The 16,141-nt window shown below is 57.0% G+C and overlaps 1 protein-coding gene across 1 annotated transcript in view; it reads left to right on the top strand.

Annotated features, from left to right (window-relative positions):
* MYO15A (myosin XVA) overlaps nt 1-16,141 on the top strand; it is a 50,046-nt gene that overhangs the window by 22,791 nt on the left and 11,114 nt on the right. Inside the window, 29 exon segments of the mRNA XM_041772319.1 lie at nt 194-289; nt 1,274-1,509; nt 3,119-3,300; nt 3,452-3,524; nt 3,734-3,925; nt 4,250-4,410; nt 4,523-4,617; nt 5,172-5,298; nt 5,497-5,564; nt 5,641-5,718; nt 5,875-6,055; nt 6,164-6,296; nt 6,606-6,711; nt 6,879-6,951; nt 8,338-8,459; nt 8,677-8,736; nt 9,189-9,264; nt 9,594-9,709; nt 9,797-9,915; nt 10,979-11,120; nt 11,549-11,660; nt 11,750-11,824; nt 12,292-12,470; nt 13,029-13,144; nt 13,409-13,481; nt 13,765-13,837; nt 14,078-14,151; nt 14,374-14,456; nt 15,829-15,959. Of these exon segments, the coding sequence (XP_041628253.1) occupies nt 194-289; nt 1,274-1,509; nt 3,119-3,300; nt 3,452-3,524; nt 3,734-3,925; nt 4,250-4,410; nt 4,523-4,617; nt 5,172-5,298; nt 5,497-5,564; nt 5,641-5,718; nt 5,875-6,055; nt 6,164-6,296; nt 6,606-6,711; nt 6,879-6,951; nt 8,338-8,459; nt 8,677-8,736; nt 9,189-9,264; nt 9,594-9,709; nt 9,797-9,915; nt 10,979-11,120; nt 11,549-11,660; nt 11,750-11,824; nt 12,292-12,470; nt 13,029-13,144; nt 13,409-13,481; nt 13,765-13,837; nt 14,078-14,151; nt 14,374-14,456; nt 15,829-15,959 (3,352 nt within the window).

The raw sequence follows: 16,141 nt of genomic DNA, 5'->3' as shown, positions 1-16,141 counted from the left end.
CAGGTGGCCTCTACCACCAGCGAACTGAGGGCCAGTGTCTGCCTCTCTTCAGGCTTCAGTGTCCCCATCCACACTCTGGGGAAAGGAGCCCTTACCTCACTGGCTCTCATGTCCCTACCTGGCTCAGAGAAGTGGATCCAGATGTACCCAGGAATCCCAGCTCTGTCCCCACGCCCCTGCCCTGTGCCCGCAGGAACCTGCCTTTGGGATGCTGACACTGCCCCTGAGGACACCCCTCACACGGCTGCCAGTAGAGTGCCATGCAGAAGCTGTGAGCGTCTTCAAGTTGGTAAGGGTCCGCCCAGGCCACCTTTGAAGTTATAGCCGTGAAGCCTCTTGACCTGCCCTCCTGGGTCCTCCACTAACCCAGACCATTAAGCCCAGCCTTCTTCTTTGGAGGAAAGACTTCTGGGTGAGGAAGGGCATGGAATCAGGGCTCCTCTCTGGACTAGGGTTTAAGGATTGAGAGACTTTCTTCTCCCAGCCATCTTCCTGGCAAAGAGGCTCCCCCAGAGTCTCCACGGAGCTTCCCAGGGACACCATGAATAGATCCAGGTCCCCTCCTCGAGGGCTTCCTAGTCTGAGGAGGGGAGGCAGAGCAGACCTGACTACTCCATGGACAGAGGTTAGGCATGGAGGCTGGGAAGTCTAACTAGGTTCCTAAACCACCTCTGGACAGAATCAAAGAGGGCTTCCTGTTGGCAGGGGATGGGGGTGGGGTGGAGCATTTGAGCTAGTTTGGAAGGAGTTAGAATCTGCCAGCCAGGACAGATGGAGAAGCCACCGAGAGAAGAAAAAGTTGATGTAGTCAAAACACATCAATTAATGGAAGTCAAAAGGGCAGGGGCAGGAGTCTTGTCTGCCTTGGATTTCATTCTAAGGTAGCCAAGGAGGGTGCTTCCATGGGAGGGAGTGGTCAGATATGAATGTTAAAAAAGTGCTTTCTTGGAGCCTGGATGGAGAAGGAGGTGAGGGATGGAGGCCAGAGATGCAGGGAGGGGCTAGAACTGTTTGGAGAGCGCTAGTGGAAGGTTCTTGACCAGGAGAGAAAAGTCCGTATGCTTTGGATCTTGAGTTTTCTCATAGTTAGCATGAACCGCCTGGTCATTTGGCACAGGACATGGCAATTACAGTGTAACATGGTGGGGGGGCGGGCTGTTACATGGGCTTTCCTGGGACTCATGGGAAGGTCGAGAGAGGGGTGCATGTTGGGGATGGGGCCCTGGCCCAAACAACCTTCCAAGAGGCCCAGGAGAGTCTGTTTGTGGTCTAGATCCTGCGTTTCATGGGCGACCCTCACCTGTATGGTGCCCAGGAAAACGTCTTTGGGAACTACATTGTGCAGAAGGGGCTGGCAGTGCCTGAGCTCCGGGATGAGATCTTGGCACAGCTGGCCAACCAGGTGTGGCATAACCCCAGCTCCCACAACGCCGAGCGGGGCTGGCTCTTACTGGCTACATGCCTCAGCGGCTTCGCACCTTCCTCGCGCCTCAGCAAGTACCTACTCAAGTGAGTGGAACCCGGCAGGGCCAGGGCTGAGAACAGTGATGCTGGCCTGAGGCCCCGGGGGGGATGTCAGAGGTCAGGCCAGGAGTGAGGTCTCTATGCTTGGAAGCTCAGGTGTGAGGGCCTGTTAGGGTCCGTTCTCTGTCTCCACCAGTCTCAGAACAAGAAACAAGGGCAGGTGTTCACTATGGAGGGTAGGGCTCAGGTAAACTGGATAAAGGACTTGCAAAGCTCAGAGGATGGCAAGACCAGGGCATAGGGAATTTGGGGGAAAGGCGCTCATCTCTCATGTCATGGCAGTAGAGCCAGGTGGTTAGGAGTATAGACTCTGAATGCAAGACAGTCTGGGTTCAAACCCCAGCTCAACCTTCAGAATGCCAGCATCTTGATGATACTGAAGATGACAGTGATAACATCCCCCTGCTGGGGGCAGCCCTGGTGGGGCAGCGGTTTGGTGCCACCTGCAGCCTGGGGTGTGATCCTGGAGACCTGGGATCAAGTCCCGCGTCGGGCTTCCTACATGGAGCCTGCTTCTCCCTCACCCTCTGCCTGGGTCTCTGCCTCTCTCTATGTGTCTATGAATACATAAAATCTTAAAAAAAAAAAAACAAAAAAACATCCCCCTGCTGGGTGAGAAGGATGCTTTGAGCTCAGGCAAGCCCTGTGTGCAAATCCTAGCTCTGATACTCACTTGCTGTGTGACCTGGGGCAACTCACTGCCCTTCTCTGAGTCTCTTTCCTCATCTGTAAATTAGGATTGGTAACAAGACCACCTTACAGGGTGGCTGTGAGCCTCAGAGCATGTAGAGCTTCACCTGGGCTATGCGCAGTAGGTAGGCAGCTCAGTGGGTCAGTCTTGTGAATCTGTGACAACGGGTTAGGGCCACTGCCTTCCTTTCTGGGCTTGCAGTGGGCACAGCTCTGGGTTCCCTCTTGTGACCGCCACCGAGGGGCTGCTCCATTGCTGCTCCAGCAGCAGGAAGGGAGCCAGGGAGCCGGGCATGTGGAGTACCTGCCCTTGGAGGGGATCAGTTTTGTTGGCCCTGGGCCAAGCTGAACCCTCATGGCATCACTTGTGTAGATGAGAAATTGGAGGCAGGCTCGGAGGGGCCAGATGATCCCCTGGGAGGCTTGGTGAAGGCATTGAAAGCCAAATCTTCCAGAGTCTGAATTCTTGCCCACATCTTGCTGCAACCCCTACCTTGTCAATGACATTTTGCTCCAACAAGCTTTGGTGGACCTTCCTGGGACCTCTTTGGCATGTCCTTGGACCTTTGTTGGCTTAAGATACCTTTAGCTAGCCTGGGACCTTTTCAGCTTAGTCCTAGGACTCTGGGATAGTCTGAGATTTTTTTTTAGTCTAGCCTCAGAACTCTGGGGCTAACCTGAGGCCCTTTGAGTTTAGTCCCGAACCTCTGGGCTCTCCCAGGACCCCTCCCGTATCATCCCAGAGCTCTGGACTATAGCCTGGGACCCTTCCGAGCTGGCCTCGGAGCTCGGGCCTTCTCAGCTTCACCATAGAGCTCTGGGGTCAGACTAGACTTAGAATCCTCCTCTATCGCGGACTCGCCACAGATCACTCTTCATCCGGGTTTCAACTCCTATCCATCAGGTTTGTGTCCGATTATGGACAGAATGGCTTCCAGGCTGTGTGTCAACACCGCCTCATGCAGGCCATGGGCCGGGCCCAACAACAGGGCTCTGGGGCTGCCCGCACCTTCCCCCCAACCCAGCTTGAGTGGATAACAACCCAGGAGAAGGCCAGCATGGCACTGGATGTGGGCTGCTTCAATGGTGAGCTGTCCTCTCCCCACCACGCACTGCCTTCCCTCCTCCCTCTCTGCCTCACAGAAGGGCACAGGGATGGGACAAGAGTGGGGAAGCCTAAGAGCATGTGCGGGCGGGGGAGTAGCAGGACTGAGCCCAGCACCCGCCGCTGTCCCAGGTGACCAGTTCTCCTGCCCAGTACACTCCTGGAGCACGGGGGAAGAGGTGGCTGGAGACATTCTGAGGCACAGGTTGGCTCCTGGAAAAATCCCCGCCCCAGCATGCCCTCGGGTACCTGGGAAGGAGGGAGGGGGAGAGGTGGGAGACCAGACCCCCCAACACATATGTACACAGGGTCCACTCTGGTCATGCTTGGGGGCTGGCTCATATTCCAGGGTTTCTCCAGGCAATACCTGTTGGTTCCATCCCTCACTTCTGTCCCTCTGTGTGCTGTCACCAGGGGGCTGGCAGATGGCTGGCGGGGCTGGACAGTGGCCATGAAGAATGGGGTCCAGTGGGCCGAGCTGGCAGGCCACGACTACGTGCTGGACCTGGTGTCAGACCTAGAGCTGCTCAGGAACTTCCCAAGACAGAAGTCTTACTTCATCGTGGGTGCAGAAGGGCCCATGGCCGGCAGGGGAGGCCCGAGAGTGTAGGTGGCTACGTGGGCCCTTCAGGCACTTGGTCTCCCCTTTGCATGAGGCTTTCCTCCCAGCTGCTGGTTCAGAGCTGAGTTCCAAACCTAAGCTTTAAGTGACCTCTGCACCTGGTGTGGGACTCAAACTCACAACCCCAAGATCAAGAGTCAGACGCTCCGCTGAGTGGGCCAGCCAGGCACCCCGGGGTCCCACCTTTAAAGGGAAAGAGCCACCCATTTTCAGAGCCCAGAGGAGATCGTGGTGATGATGGTGGGGTCATTCTGGGAGGGCCATCATCTCTCAGGTGGTCAGCTGCTCCATGTTCCCCTTCCCTACAGGTTGTTTGGGAACAGCTGGGACTCAGATGAGGACACACCCACCAGGCCCCAGACTCAGGGATGCGTGCCCAGAGTGGCTGACTCCGACGGGTACTGCAGCCACAATGAGGACGGTACAAACGGGGAGAACAGGGCCCAGAGAGGGACAGCCACCCATCGAGGCCAACCAGGAGGGGCCACTGTCTCTGGTCGGGAGGGATCCTGGGGGCCATGTGGGGTGATCAGCAGGAGAAAACAACTTGGTTTTGTATCTGCCTCCCCCTCACCCCCTAGACTCAGACAGCCTGGGAGAACCCTCTGTGCCCCACAGGGGACTGGACTGCTACCTGGACAGCCTCTTCGACCCTGTGCTGTCCTACGGGGACGTGGTAAGGACGGGGCGGGGTGTTGGCAGAAAACTGGGACCGCATGTACATATCTAGTCATACACCCACAGGAGATGCAGGAGCCTCTTGCAGCCAGGGCCAGGGGGTAGCATGGGCTTGGGTCTCTGCTGGGGGCCAGGCAAAGGTTGAGGGTGCGCTCATGGCTAGAGATGCTCCTGGCTGATCCCAGAACCACCCACAGCTAAAGGTCCAGGGCCCCTCCTCCACCTGGGGTGGGAGCCAGCCCCATCAGGTACCCTTGCTCATTCTGGAAAGTCCCAGGAGTCCCTCCATGGCATGATGTGCAGCCCTGAGCAGGGCACAGCTCCTCTTTGAACCTGTTTACTCATCTGTGAGAGGGGGTGGATTGGGTGGATTTGCAGGACTGGTGGGGTACTGACTGGGATGCTGCATGAGCAGAAGCTGGGCATAAAGCAGACACTAGGCTGATGTGGGGCCCCGGGGAAAGAGGAGGTGGCTGGTGTCAGATGCCCGTTGCCTTGGAACCTCGGGAGTATGGCAGTGAGGCAGATACTTGAGCCACCTGCTGCCCCCAGGACCTGGAGAAGCCAACAGCCATTGCCTACCGCATGAAAGGGGGAGGCCAGCCTGGTGGAAGCGGCAGTAGCAGCACTGAAGACCCCCCCAGGAGGCCTCCAGAGCCAAAGCCAAAGCCAAAGCCAAGTCAGTGCCTGCCCCTAGAGTGGTTCCAGGGTGGGCAAGGGGAGGGGGCCCTCCTCCTGGTTCTCAGGGGCAGAATGGAGGCAGCCACTGGCCCGTTGGGGCTGAGACAGCCGCAGGGTGGCGGTTAGCTAGGGAATCCCCACTTCCCCCCATGTCCTGCCCCTTGGGATCCATGCCCTCTGACATGGCTCCCCGCAGTCCCAGGCCTGGATGCCTCCACACTGGCTCTGCAGCAAGCCTTCATCCACAAACAGGCCGTCCTACTGGTGAGTGCTAGCTGGGCTGTGGGAGGTGCCCTGAGCACAGGCCTGCCTGGTCACCACCACCACCACCTCTCCTCAGGCCCGGGAGATGACCCTACAGGCCATGGCACTCCAGCAGCAGCCGCTGGGTCCCACCCCAAGGCCCTTGCCTCCAGAGGTGAGCCTGGCCTACCCAGCTGAGCACTGTGCTACTCCAGGGTCTCACCGTGCCTCTCTGGGGTAGTAGCCTCAAGCCCATTCTGGGCAAACACAGGGTCCCCAAGAATAGGCCAGTGTGTCCCAGGAAGCATACTCTACTCTTCATTCTCTGCAGAAACCCCTAGCGCCAGAGGCACAGCCCAAGTTTGTGGGCACTGGACCCCCAGCCAAGCCTGTGCTCCTGCGCTCTGCTCCAAAGCCTTTGGCCCCAGCCCCTCTGGCCAAGGCCCCAAGACCCCCCACCAAGCCTGTGGCTGCCCCCATTCTAGCTCAGGACCGGGTTTGTCCAGAAACCAGTGAGTGTCCTATCCCAGCGGGGGTGGGTGGGATTGGGCATGTAGCTGTCCCCTCCTAACACCAACTGTGGCCTTACTCTGTTCCCTACCCCCATCCCTCACCCACAGCTTCGCCCTGCCCAGATCTCGTCCGGTATTCAACGCTCAACTCGGAGCACTTCCCTCAGCCCACACAGCAGATCAAGAACATCGTGAGGCAGTACCAGCAGCCACCCCGGGGAGGCCGGCCCGAGGCCCTCAGGTCAGCTCTGCCCCCACCCCAGCCCTCTGGGCCAGTGGCCTCCTCACCACACCTGAGTGGCCACCAGCTGGGTGCTCCCTGCCCAGCAACCTTCAGGGAGTGAGTTTTTTTATGCAGAAGATCCAGATGAGCCTTTGGATGGAGAAAGAAAGGCCCAGACCATGCTCTAGGTTGTGCTGTGTGACCTCAGACCAGTCTATAATCCTCTCTCGGTTTTCATGTATGATGATAGAGATGGGGGTGGAGGAAAAAGTTCCCTATTCTAGAACTCTGTGGCTGGGAAGAAGAAATTCCTATGCAATCCACCAGGAAGGATGGTGGAAAGGTGTTTGTGAAGCGGCCAGACCCTCACGAGGAGGCCCTGATGATCCTCAAAGGGCAGATGAGCCACCCAGCAGCAGCATCTGGCAGCCAGGTGAGGGGCGGCTTTGGGCTGGGCCCAGACAGGACAAAAGACAAAGTGTCGGAGAGCCTCAGAAACCAGCTGCCCCTGTCAGCTATGACCCTGCTGCTGCCCCAGACCCTGTCCCCTCCCTGGGACTCCACATGACCCCCTGAGCACTCTCTTTTTTGGGCGGACAGGTGCCCAGAGAGGCTGTGGCCTTGGTGAAACCAGTGACCAGCACCCCAAGGCCATCCACGGGACCCACTCCAGGTGAGGGGCTAGGAGGGAGGAAGGGAGGAAGGGAGAGGGCTGTTGTCCAAGCATGTGAGTAAGTCTGTGTGAGTGCAGGTGAGTCCTGGTCTGTGTGTCTGTGTCCCTGAGCCACGTGGACATACCGTGTGGATATTTGTGTAAGTATATCAGCACTTAACTAACAGTGACTTCAGGCCAAACCCACTCTGGCCTTGCTACATCCTCACTAAAATCCTTCAAGGAAGTACCATGTTTGTCTAGGTGTTACAGATGGGAAAACAAACACAGAGAGGTTAAGTGACTTGCTCAAGATCACACAGCTCAAAAGTGTCAGACCGGGATTATAAACTCAGCCCTCAGGGGGCACTGGATGGCTCAGTGGTTGAGTATCTGCCTTTGGCTCAGGGCACAATCCCAGGGTTTTGGGATCGAGTCCCACATCAGGCTCCCCTCAGGGAGCCTGCTTCTCCCTCTGCCTGTGTCTCTGCCTCTCTCTGTGTCTCTCATGAATAAATAAATAAAATCTTAAAAACAAAACAAAACAAAACAAAAAAAACAACCCTCCTGGCCTCACAATTGGAACCATAATCTCTGTGTCCTCTGCCTCATGGTAACCACAGTGTATCTTAGAAGATATAAATCAGTTCACATCATGTCCCTGCCACAAACTCTCCCATGACTCCTAGGATGAACTCTAGACTTCTCACTATGGACTCTGAAACCCCGCATGATCTGCCCACCTCCCCAACCTCATCCTCCCCCCGCCCCCATTCTCCCCTTGGCACACTCTCTTCCTGGAACACAGCAAGCCCACTCCTACTTCAGGGCCTTGCTAGGTACTTGCTGTACCTAGAATGCTCTTCCCCAAGAGATCTTTGCATGTCTGGCCCTCCTCATCATTCAGGTCTTGGCTCAGTATCATCTCAGAGAAGTGAGCCGGGCCACAGAGATGGAAGGACTCTCATAGACCAGCCCCTAGACTTTCCTTTTCTTTCCATCCCTTTCTTTCCATGACCTGCATCCCTCAGCCCAGTAGCCCAGTTTTCTTTCCATCCCAGCTCCTAGAACTGAGATCTTTGTTATTTAATTGTCTGTTCTACCCACACCTATCATGAGACTGTCAACACAAGGGCAGACACCTTGTCTATACTGCTCAACATGGCACCCACCCCCAGGCTCTAACACAGACCTGCTGCATACACTATCTATATATGATCTATATATGCATTAAGTGAAAGATTGAGCCATTGTATGATTGTGCGTGTGTGCCCCTGTGATTGGTGTATCTGCAGCCAGGGTTGTGGAAGACCACTTAGCCCCAGCCCCAGCCCCTTCCCTGACAAGAGGTCGCCCCCAATCCCCTTCCTCATTGGCCCTGCCTCTTTCACTCACTGTGCTCCCCAGTGCCGCCTTCGCGGTCTCTGGAGCCCCCTGAGGAACCTCTGCAGACACAGCTGCACCGCCTGGTGAACGCCAACTTCTATGGCTACCAGGACGCCCCCTGGCGGATCTTCTTGCGCAAAGAGGTATCTGGCCAGGCTGAAGCCAAAGGAGGGGTGCATGGGGTGGAGCCACCTCTCAGAGGGGGGTGGGGCTAGGGTGGGGCCGCTAGACCCTGGTCTAGGCTAGACAGTGGAGTCAGAAGCCAGGGGCCCAGGTAGTACGGAGCCCACTTTATCTGCGGGGTAGGAAGCAAAGTGAGAGGACTGCCCAAAGGGACTCACTGGAGCCCCAATCCCACAGGTGTTTTACCCCAAGGACACCTACAGCCACCCTGTGCAGCTAGACCTCTTGTTCCGGCAGGTGAGGTCTACTCTTTCCTTTCTGCCTCAGTGTGCTCACCTGGGCAATGGGTGCATAGACTAGCCTTCTGCAAATCTTGTTTCTATACTCTTGGATTTAGGGTCCTTGACCATAGTGAGGATGGGGAGCTGTTCTGAACTTCCCAACCTTACGGACAAGCCCACAATTTGATTTACCCAGACACACAGTTTGTCTGAGCTAGATGGGACTCAGAAGTCAAATCCCAGCCCCAGTATGTAGAGGAGGAAGCTACTGTCCAGGAAGGGCGGCATGGGTTGTGGAAGAGAAGATAAAGGAGAGGGGCCTTTGTAAATGAGATCTGATTCACACAGATGACCCCACTGCTATGTAAATAGGACCCTCCATGTCTCCACTCACACTGGAACAGTCCAGCCTGGGTTCCCAGCTGGGGGAGTCTCACAAGCCACCTGCATCGTGGCTCATTCCCACAGATCCTCCACGACACGCTCTCTGAGGCCTGCCTGCGCATCTCCGAGGATGAGAGGCTGAAGATGAAGGCCCTGTTTGGTACCACAGGGGATGGGAAGGGACACAGATGGGGCAGCCAGCTAGAACCGGGCCAGGCCTTCTCAGAAGGAGATTGGGGCTAACAAACCCAGCCCCATTCACCTCCCATACAGCCCTCTTTGCTCTACTTCTGGCCTCTTCCAGGGCCAGGCTGCCAGTCTGAGTTCAGTTTTGCCTAATACACTGTGTGGCCCTAGTTGTAGTTTCCCAGTGTAGACATGGAGATCACCCTGTTCCAGTACCTTCCTGCTGGGTGTCAGCCTTCCTCCCTGCAATGTGGGCTGGCAGTAGAGGGGAGAGAGGCTTCTGACCTGACCTGCATCCCTCAGCCCAGAACCAGTTGGACACACAGAGGCCCCTGGCACCGGAGAGCGTGAAGCGGGCTGTGGTCAGCACTGCACGTGACAGCTGGGAGCTCTACTTCTCCCGCCTCTTCCCTGCCACGGTGCGAGTGCCCCGCCAGCCCCCGCTCACCCAGGGACTTCAGGGAAGAGGCTAAAAGACTCTCAAGTGTCCCTTATCTCCACCCCAGGGCAGTGTGGGCACTGGCGTGCAGATCCTGGCTGTGTCCCACATGGGCATCAAGCTCGTAAGGATGGGCAAGGGCAGCCGGGAGGCTGGCGGGCAGCTGCAGGTCCTGCGCACATACAGGTGAGTGGCAGGCGGGCAGGTGAGAATGGGGTTAGCTGGGCGTGGCATGCCGGGCAGTAGCATCTCCTCACCGACTCTCCCCAGATGATTGCTGAGTGCCTGTGATGTGCCAGGCTCTCTGCTGAGCCCTTTAAGCAAGTCCGTTTTACAGATGGGGAAACTGAGGCTCAGTGAGAGAAGTTGTTTGTCTCAGGTCACATAGCCAGGAAGCAGATGAGCTATGAGCCCTCTACCCTGGCCTGCCTCTTAGACTACACCCCAGCCTTGCCCTCCCAGAGCTCACTGCACAGTGGGGGTGTCTGTGTTGTGAACAGCTGAGTTTTGTTGTACAGCCAGGAATGGAAAGCGTGTCCTGGCATAAGACCTCCCTGAGTCCTTGGACCCCTCCCCTGCCAGCAGCCCCTTTTGTCCTCTGTCACACAAGAACAAGAATAGAACCTCATTCCTTGGTTGCGGGAAAGCTCCTTGTTTTGAAAGAGGCAGAGAATTTGGTCAGTGGGTGAAGGAGATAGATTTGTGCGGGCAAGGGATCCCTGGGTGGCGCAGAGGTTTAGCACCTGCCTTTGCCCCAGGGCGTGATCCTGCAGACCTGGGATCGAATCCCACGTCAGGCTCCCGGTGCATGGAGCCTGCTTCTCCCTCTGCCTGTGTCTCTGCCTCTCTCTCTCTCTCTCTCTCTCTCTCTCTCTCTGTGTGTGTGTGTGTGTGTGTGTGTGTGTGTGTGACTATCATAAATAAATAAAAATTAAAAAAAAAAAAGATTTGTGCGGGCAAGATCTGGGAGGTTGCATTAAGAGACAAAGGAAGAAAAAGTAGAGCAAGGCCAAGGGTAGTGAGGGCTGGAGTGTCGGTTCATGGGTGATAGGAAATGAGCCAGGGCCACAGGCAGGATGGGGAGCGGAGGCTGGGCAGGCTCCCAGGTCCCTGTGGCAGGCGGCAGGGCGCTCAGGTGGGGCTGGGCTTTGGGAATGGTCCAGGGCAGGAGCAAAGGAGCAGGCCGAGTAGGGAGAAGGCGCCCTTTGGCCAAGGAGCCCTGCCTTCATGCCACTTTCCCATTCTCCAGCTTTGCGGACATCCTGTTTGTGACCATTCCCTCCCAGAACATGTTGGAGTTCAACTTGGCCAGCGAGAAGGTCATCCTCTTCTCAGCCCGAGCTCATCAGGTCAAGACCCTGGTCGACGACTTCATCCTAGAACTGAAGAAGGTCAGGGTCCTTCTACAGGGGAGGTCCCTCCTCAAGGGACCAGGGATGGAAAACAGGGTTCCCCTGTGTCATTTACACACCAGCCACGCCTCCCTGAGAAGTATGGGTGTGTGCATGTGTGTGCACGTGCACACGTGGACTGGGCAGCCCTCAGGCCTCAGCAAGGAAGCTTTGGTGAGGGAGTGGATGGGTAAGCCCCATATGTGTGCTAATGTCTACCTGTGTTCATCGGACTCCAGTCTCCAGCCCTTTACAAGGCCATCCCTTCGACTCCCATAACATTCTTCCCTCTCTCACCTAGGGAATGTCCCCTTTCCCATGAGTCAGGGTGGAATACCTGTGGAAAAGAAGAGCAGGGGAGTGGCCCCAGTCCTCTGGGAGGAGGGGGATGGGACTGCAGCCACTCACCCTGCCCCTGGCTGACCCAGGACTCGGACTACGTGGTGGCAGTGAGGAACTTCCTACCTGAAGACCCAGCGCTGCTGGCCTTCCACAAGGGTGACATCATCCACCTGCAGCCCCTGGAGCCACCTCGAATGGGTCAGGGCCATGGGACACCATGGGTATGGGCGGCAGAGGCTCGGCAAGGAGGCCTCCCAGGCAGGTGCTGACATGAGCTCGACCCGCAGGCTATAGCGCCGGCTGTGTTGTCCGCAAGAAGGTCGTGTACCTGGAGGAGCTGCGGCGTAGAGGCCCCGACTTTGGTGGATACCCTGGACCCCCCAGTCCAACCTGGAAACCCTAAACAGCTCATCCTGGCTTCATGCACTCACATTGCAGATGCTCTATGGGGGTTTCTCGGTGCCCCAGGGGGGCCTGGCCTGGCCGCCTGCTGCGGCCCCAGCCAGTTCCTCCTGGCGGCCCCCTCACCCAGCCCTCTGTCTGCATATCTGGCTGAGGGCTCTCTGTGAGTGTTAGTTACTGTTTCTGTGTATGTGGCCCGGGTCTCTCTGTCTCTCTGCCGGAGCATCCACAAGCACGTGTTTTCTGGTCCACCTCCCACTGACAGAATTCCTTTCTTTACCCTGTGTTCTCAGCTGCAGAGTCTCCATGGCCTCCTGCACAGAACACTGGGGCAGGGGCAGGAGGGTGCTCCAGTATCCCTAGAGGGGCCCCTTAGTCCTGAGACGTGACCCTTTTGCTTGTCTCAGACCCTTTACCTGCTCCCTAGGCTGGAGGTTCGGGACCATCCACGGGCGTGTGGGCCGCTTCCCTTCTGACCTCGTGCAGCCTGCGGCTGCCCCTGATTTCCTACAGTTGCCGGTCGAGCCAGGCCGGGGCCGGGCTGCTGCTGTGGCCGCTGCTGTGGGCTCCACAGCTGCTGCATGGGAGGTGGGCCGCAGGAGGGAGGTGAGACCATCAGAGCCAGGCCCACGGGGCTGAGACAACGGGGTGGTCAGCTTGATGGTGGAGGCAGATGGGAGCAAGGTCAGCCGAGGGTATGGCCAGTCCCAGGATAGGTGGAACCTGATAGGGCCAGCCAGATGTGTGACCCATGGCAGGAGCAGAAATGATTGGAGGTGTGGCCAGATGGGGTCGGGATGGTGGGGGTCAGCAGGGTTGTGATGACGTGGGGGGCACCCAAGCATATGGGCAGGAGCAGGTGTGTGGAATGGAGCCAGGGAGGGGTGGAGTAAGGGGCTAGGTCAGCCAGGACCAAACTTTGGGGAGATGGAGGGGGCATGGCCAGAGGCGGCAGGGGGTGGGGTCAGCTGGGCCTGTGGTAGGAGTGACTTGGTGTAAGGTGTCAGGACTACCGAGTGGGGCTGAGTCTAAGTGGGTGGGGGTTAGGGGCGGCCTGAGAGGGTTTGGACAGAGTCAGGCTGGGGTTGGGCATGGTAGCTTTGAGCATGAGCAGGTGTGGCAGGAGTGGCAGGATGGGACCTCTTAGCTCTGGCCCTCCTGCAGGGTCCCCTGGTCAGGGCTGGCTCCCCTGACCATGCAGACGATGGCCTGACTCTCCCACCGTACTCGATGCTTGAGTTTGCCCAGAAGTATTTCCGAGACCCTCAGAGGAGACCCCAGTGAGTGGTGGTCCCAGCCCTCATGCCCACGCTGAAGAAGGAAGGCCCTTCTGGGGCTTCTGGCAGCCATCCAAGTGGGGCTGCCGCACTTCTGATGGGGGGGAGGAAAAACCACTCAGATGTGAGGTCTGCCTGCAGCCTCAGCTTCTGGGAGCCTTCCTGCCTGGTTGACAGACATTGGGTCAAGAGCATTCTGGGTGGAAAGGGGATATAGCCAGAGGCTCAGAGGCAAGACTTGTGAGTAGCACCTATCTCCTGTTGCAGGGATGGCCTCAGGCTAAAATCCAAAGAAGGTCGGGAATCCAGGACCTTGGAAGACATACTCTGCTTCACCAAGGTGTCCAGCCCCAAGTCTGGTTCCTCATCTGTAAAATGGTGATGCAAGAGCCCCTTTTAGGTCTTTGGTGGGACAAACAGCCTTGTCCTCAGTAGGACCCCTCCCAGCTCTCAGCACCCCAAGGACCTAGTTCCTCCTAGGGCAGCATCTCCCCCCAGTGCCTAACACGCCTGGCGGCTTTTTTTTAATGATGTGACCTCTCATAACACAGGAGGCACCACATGGCCCTCCTTTCTGGCTTGTCCCTCCACGGTCATGACACGAGCCCTTCCTCCCCTCGCAGACCCCACTGCAAGAGTCTCTCATCGAGCTCAGTGACAGCAGCCTCAACAAGATGGCCACCGACATGTTCTTAGGTGTGGGGGTGGGGCGGGCCTGGGCCAGGTGGGATCCAGCCGTGGGACCCTGCTCTTCCCAGCCCTCTGGTCCTAAGGGTCTCCCCCTCAGTTCAGGCCTGGGGCCACATTTACAGAAGAGGAACCTCCAGCTGCCCCAGGGTCGTACCCTCCCAGGGATGGCCCCAACCTTGGCATGCCCTGGGGTGAGTGGGCAGCTGGGTGCCTGGTGGCCCCGGGTGGGACAAGTCTTTCCTACAGCTGTGATGAGATTCATGGGTGACGCTCCACTGAAAGGCCAGAGTGAACTGGATGTGCTTTACACCCTCCTGAAGGTTAGTCCAGCAGATTTTGGTGGATGCTCCCTTGCCTGCTGTGTAGCTCAGTTTTCCCATCTGTCAAGCAAAGTTACAGGACATTGGGGTGGGGAGCCCAAAGAGGAATGTACCCTGCAGTGGGGAGGGGGCTGAGGAAGGGACACCAGGCCTTTCTCCAAGTGCACACCCTATTTTCATGTGCCTGGTGTGTGGCACGGGCTCCGGCATGGCCTCCTTCAGCTGTGTGAGGACCACGAAGTCATGCGGGACGAGTGTTACTGCCAAGTTGTGAAGCAGATCACAGACAACACCAGCACCAAGCAGTGAGTGCGCTGGGCCGTAACCCCTGTACCCTACTCCCCACACCGTGTCATTGCTGCAAGAGGGGTCTGTTCAGTCTCTCCCCCTGTACCCAGGTCTTCCCTCCTGATTGTCTCCCACCATCCTCTTCCTCACTCAGTAGACAGAGTACATGTGTTTGGAATTGTTTGTCCAAGATTCAGTTTCTTTTACAGGTCCCAGACCTGTAAAATGGCAATGATAATCTGCAAGTCCAGATTCTTGGTTGCAAGTGACAAAAGCCCAATTCAAGCTGGTTTAAGCAAAAGAGGATTCAGGTGACTGAAACCACCAAATATGGGTTCAGGCATGGCTGAATCCAGGTATCATTGGGAAGCAGGCTTTCTCTGTAATCTAGCCCTGGTTTTCTCTGTGTTGATAGTGTTCTTAAGTAATATCTTCCATGCATTAGCAAGATACAGCTCTGGAGAGACATTTTTTCAGCTCAGTAATCTTAGGAAAAGCAAGATTGATCCAATTATAGCTAAAATTCCCAAATCCAGTCCTACTGATTTGACTTGGTCCTGTGCCTATCCCTGGGCCCACTGCAAGAGCTTTGGCCAGAACTGGGTCAAATTTCTGTCCCTTAACCAATCACCATATTCAAAGGAAGGCTGATCTAACTGGCCAGATGTGGATCAACTAACCATCCCTAAACCAATCATTGTGGCCAGGGGCTACAGTGTTCTAGTTGGCAGACCTGGCTTCCATGCCAGTCACCAACTCACAGTGACCCAGGGTGGGAGTGGATGCTTAAAGGAAGCCCAAGTGCTGTCCCCAGACCCCAGCGGACCCCACAAATGAAACCCTCACATCCAGGGCGGTGTGAAGATGAATGTCCTGCACAGGACCAGCACCCAGCAAGTGCCCAGTGTGGGATGCTCTTGTTCACCAGATCTCCCACCCATCCCCATCTAGTCTACCTCCCCCACTGACTCTCCATGCCTCTGGGAATAATAGAAGCACTCGGCATATCCTCCTGCCCCTTCCCACCCCCAGACCTTCTCTGCCACTACGTGCACACAGCCCCAGAGGGTTCCTCCAGTCCCCCTTCAAGGACCTCCACCCAGGAGCCTCCCCAGAGAGATTATACCCAGGGAATACTTGGTTTTCTGTGCAGTCCGGCATGTCACATCAGGGGCCTCATCTCCTGCTTTCCTTGTCTCCCATCCTGGATTCCCAAGCACAGTGTACCCTCTGCATGGCTTTGGCGTCCACCTGCCCTCCTCTCACTAGCCAGGGAGGAGCACCCCAGAAAAGAGGAGCTGCCTGAGAGCCAGAGATGTCCAGCCCAGGCCCAGGAGACTCTAGAGCTGTGGCCACCTATGACGTGGCCCCATGTGTGTTCCCCAACAGGGACAGCTGCCAGCGAGGCTGGAGGCTGCTGTACATCGTGACTGCCTACCACAGCTGCTCTGAGGTCCTCCAGCCACACTTTGTTCGCTTTCTCCAGGATGTGAGCCGGACCCCAGGCCTGCCTTTCCAAGGTGAGGGGCCAGTGAGTGCTGACTCTGGGTGGTGAGCACAAGAAAGGGATTTCTAGGGGGTGCTGGAAGTGGGACTGTGTGGCATGTGGGAGGATGAAGGAGGCAGAAGGGCCAGGAGAGCTGGGTGAGGCCCCATGTCTCTGGCCATTACCAACCAACAAGGGTCTGGAGTGGGTCTGGGC

Source organism: Vulpes lagopus, chromosome 10 (genome assembly GCF_018345385.1).
Source record: "Vulpes lagopus strain Blue_001 chromosome 10, ASM1834538v1, whole genome shotgun sequence".
NCBI classification, from domain to species: domain Eukaryota; kingdom Metazoa; phylum Chordata; class Mammalia; order Carnivora; family Canidae; genus Vulpes; species Vulpes lagopus.
The sequence above is the reverse complement of the archived record's forward strand: the minus strand, read 5'-3'. Positions and strand labels throughout refer to the sequence as shown.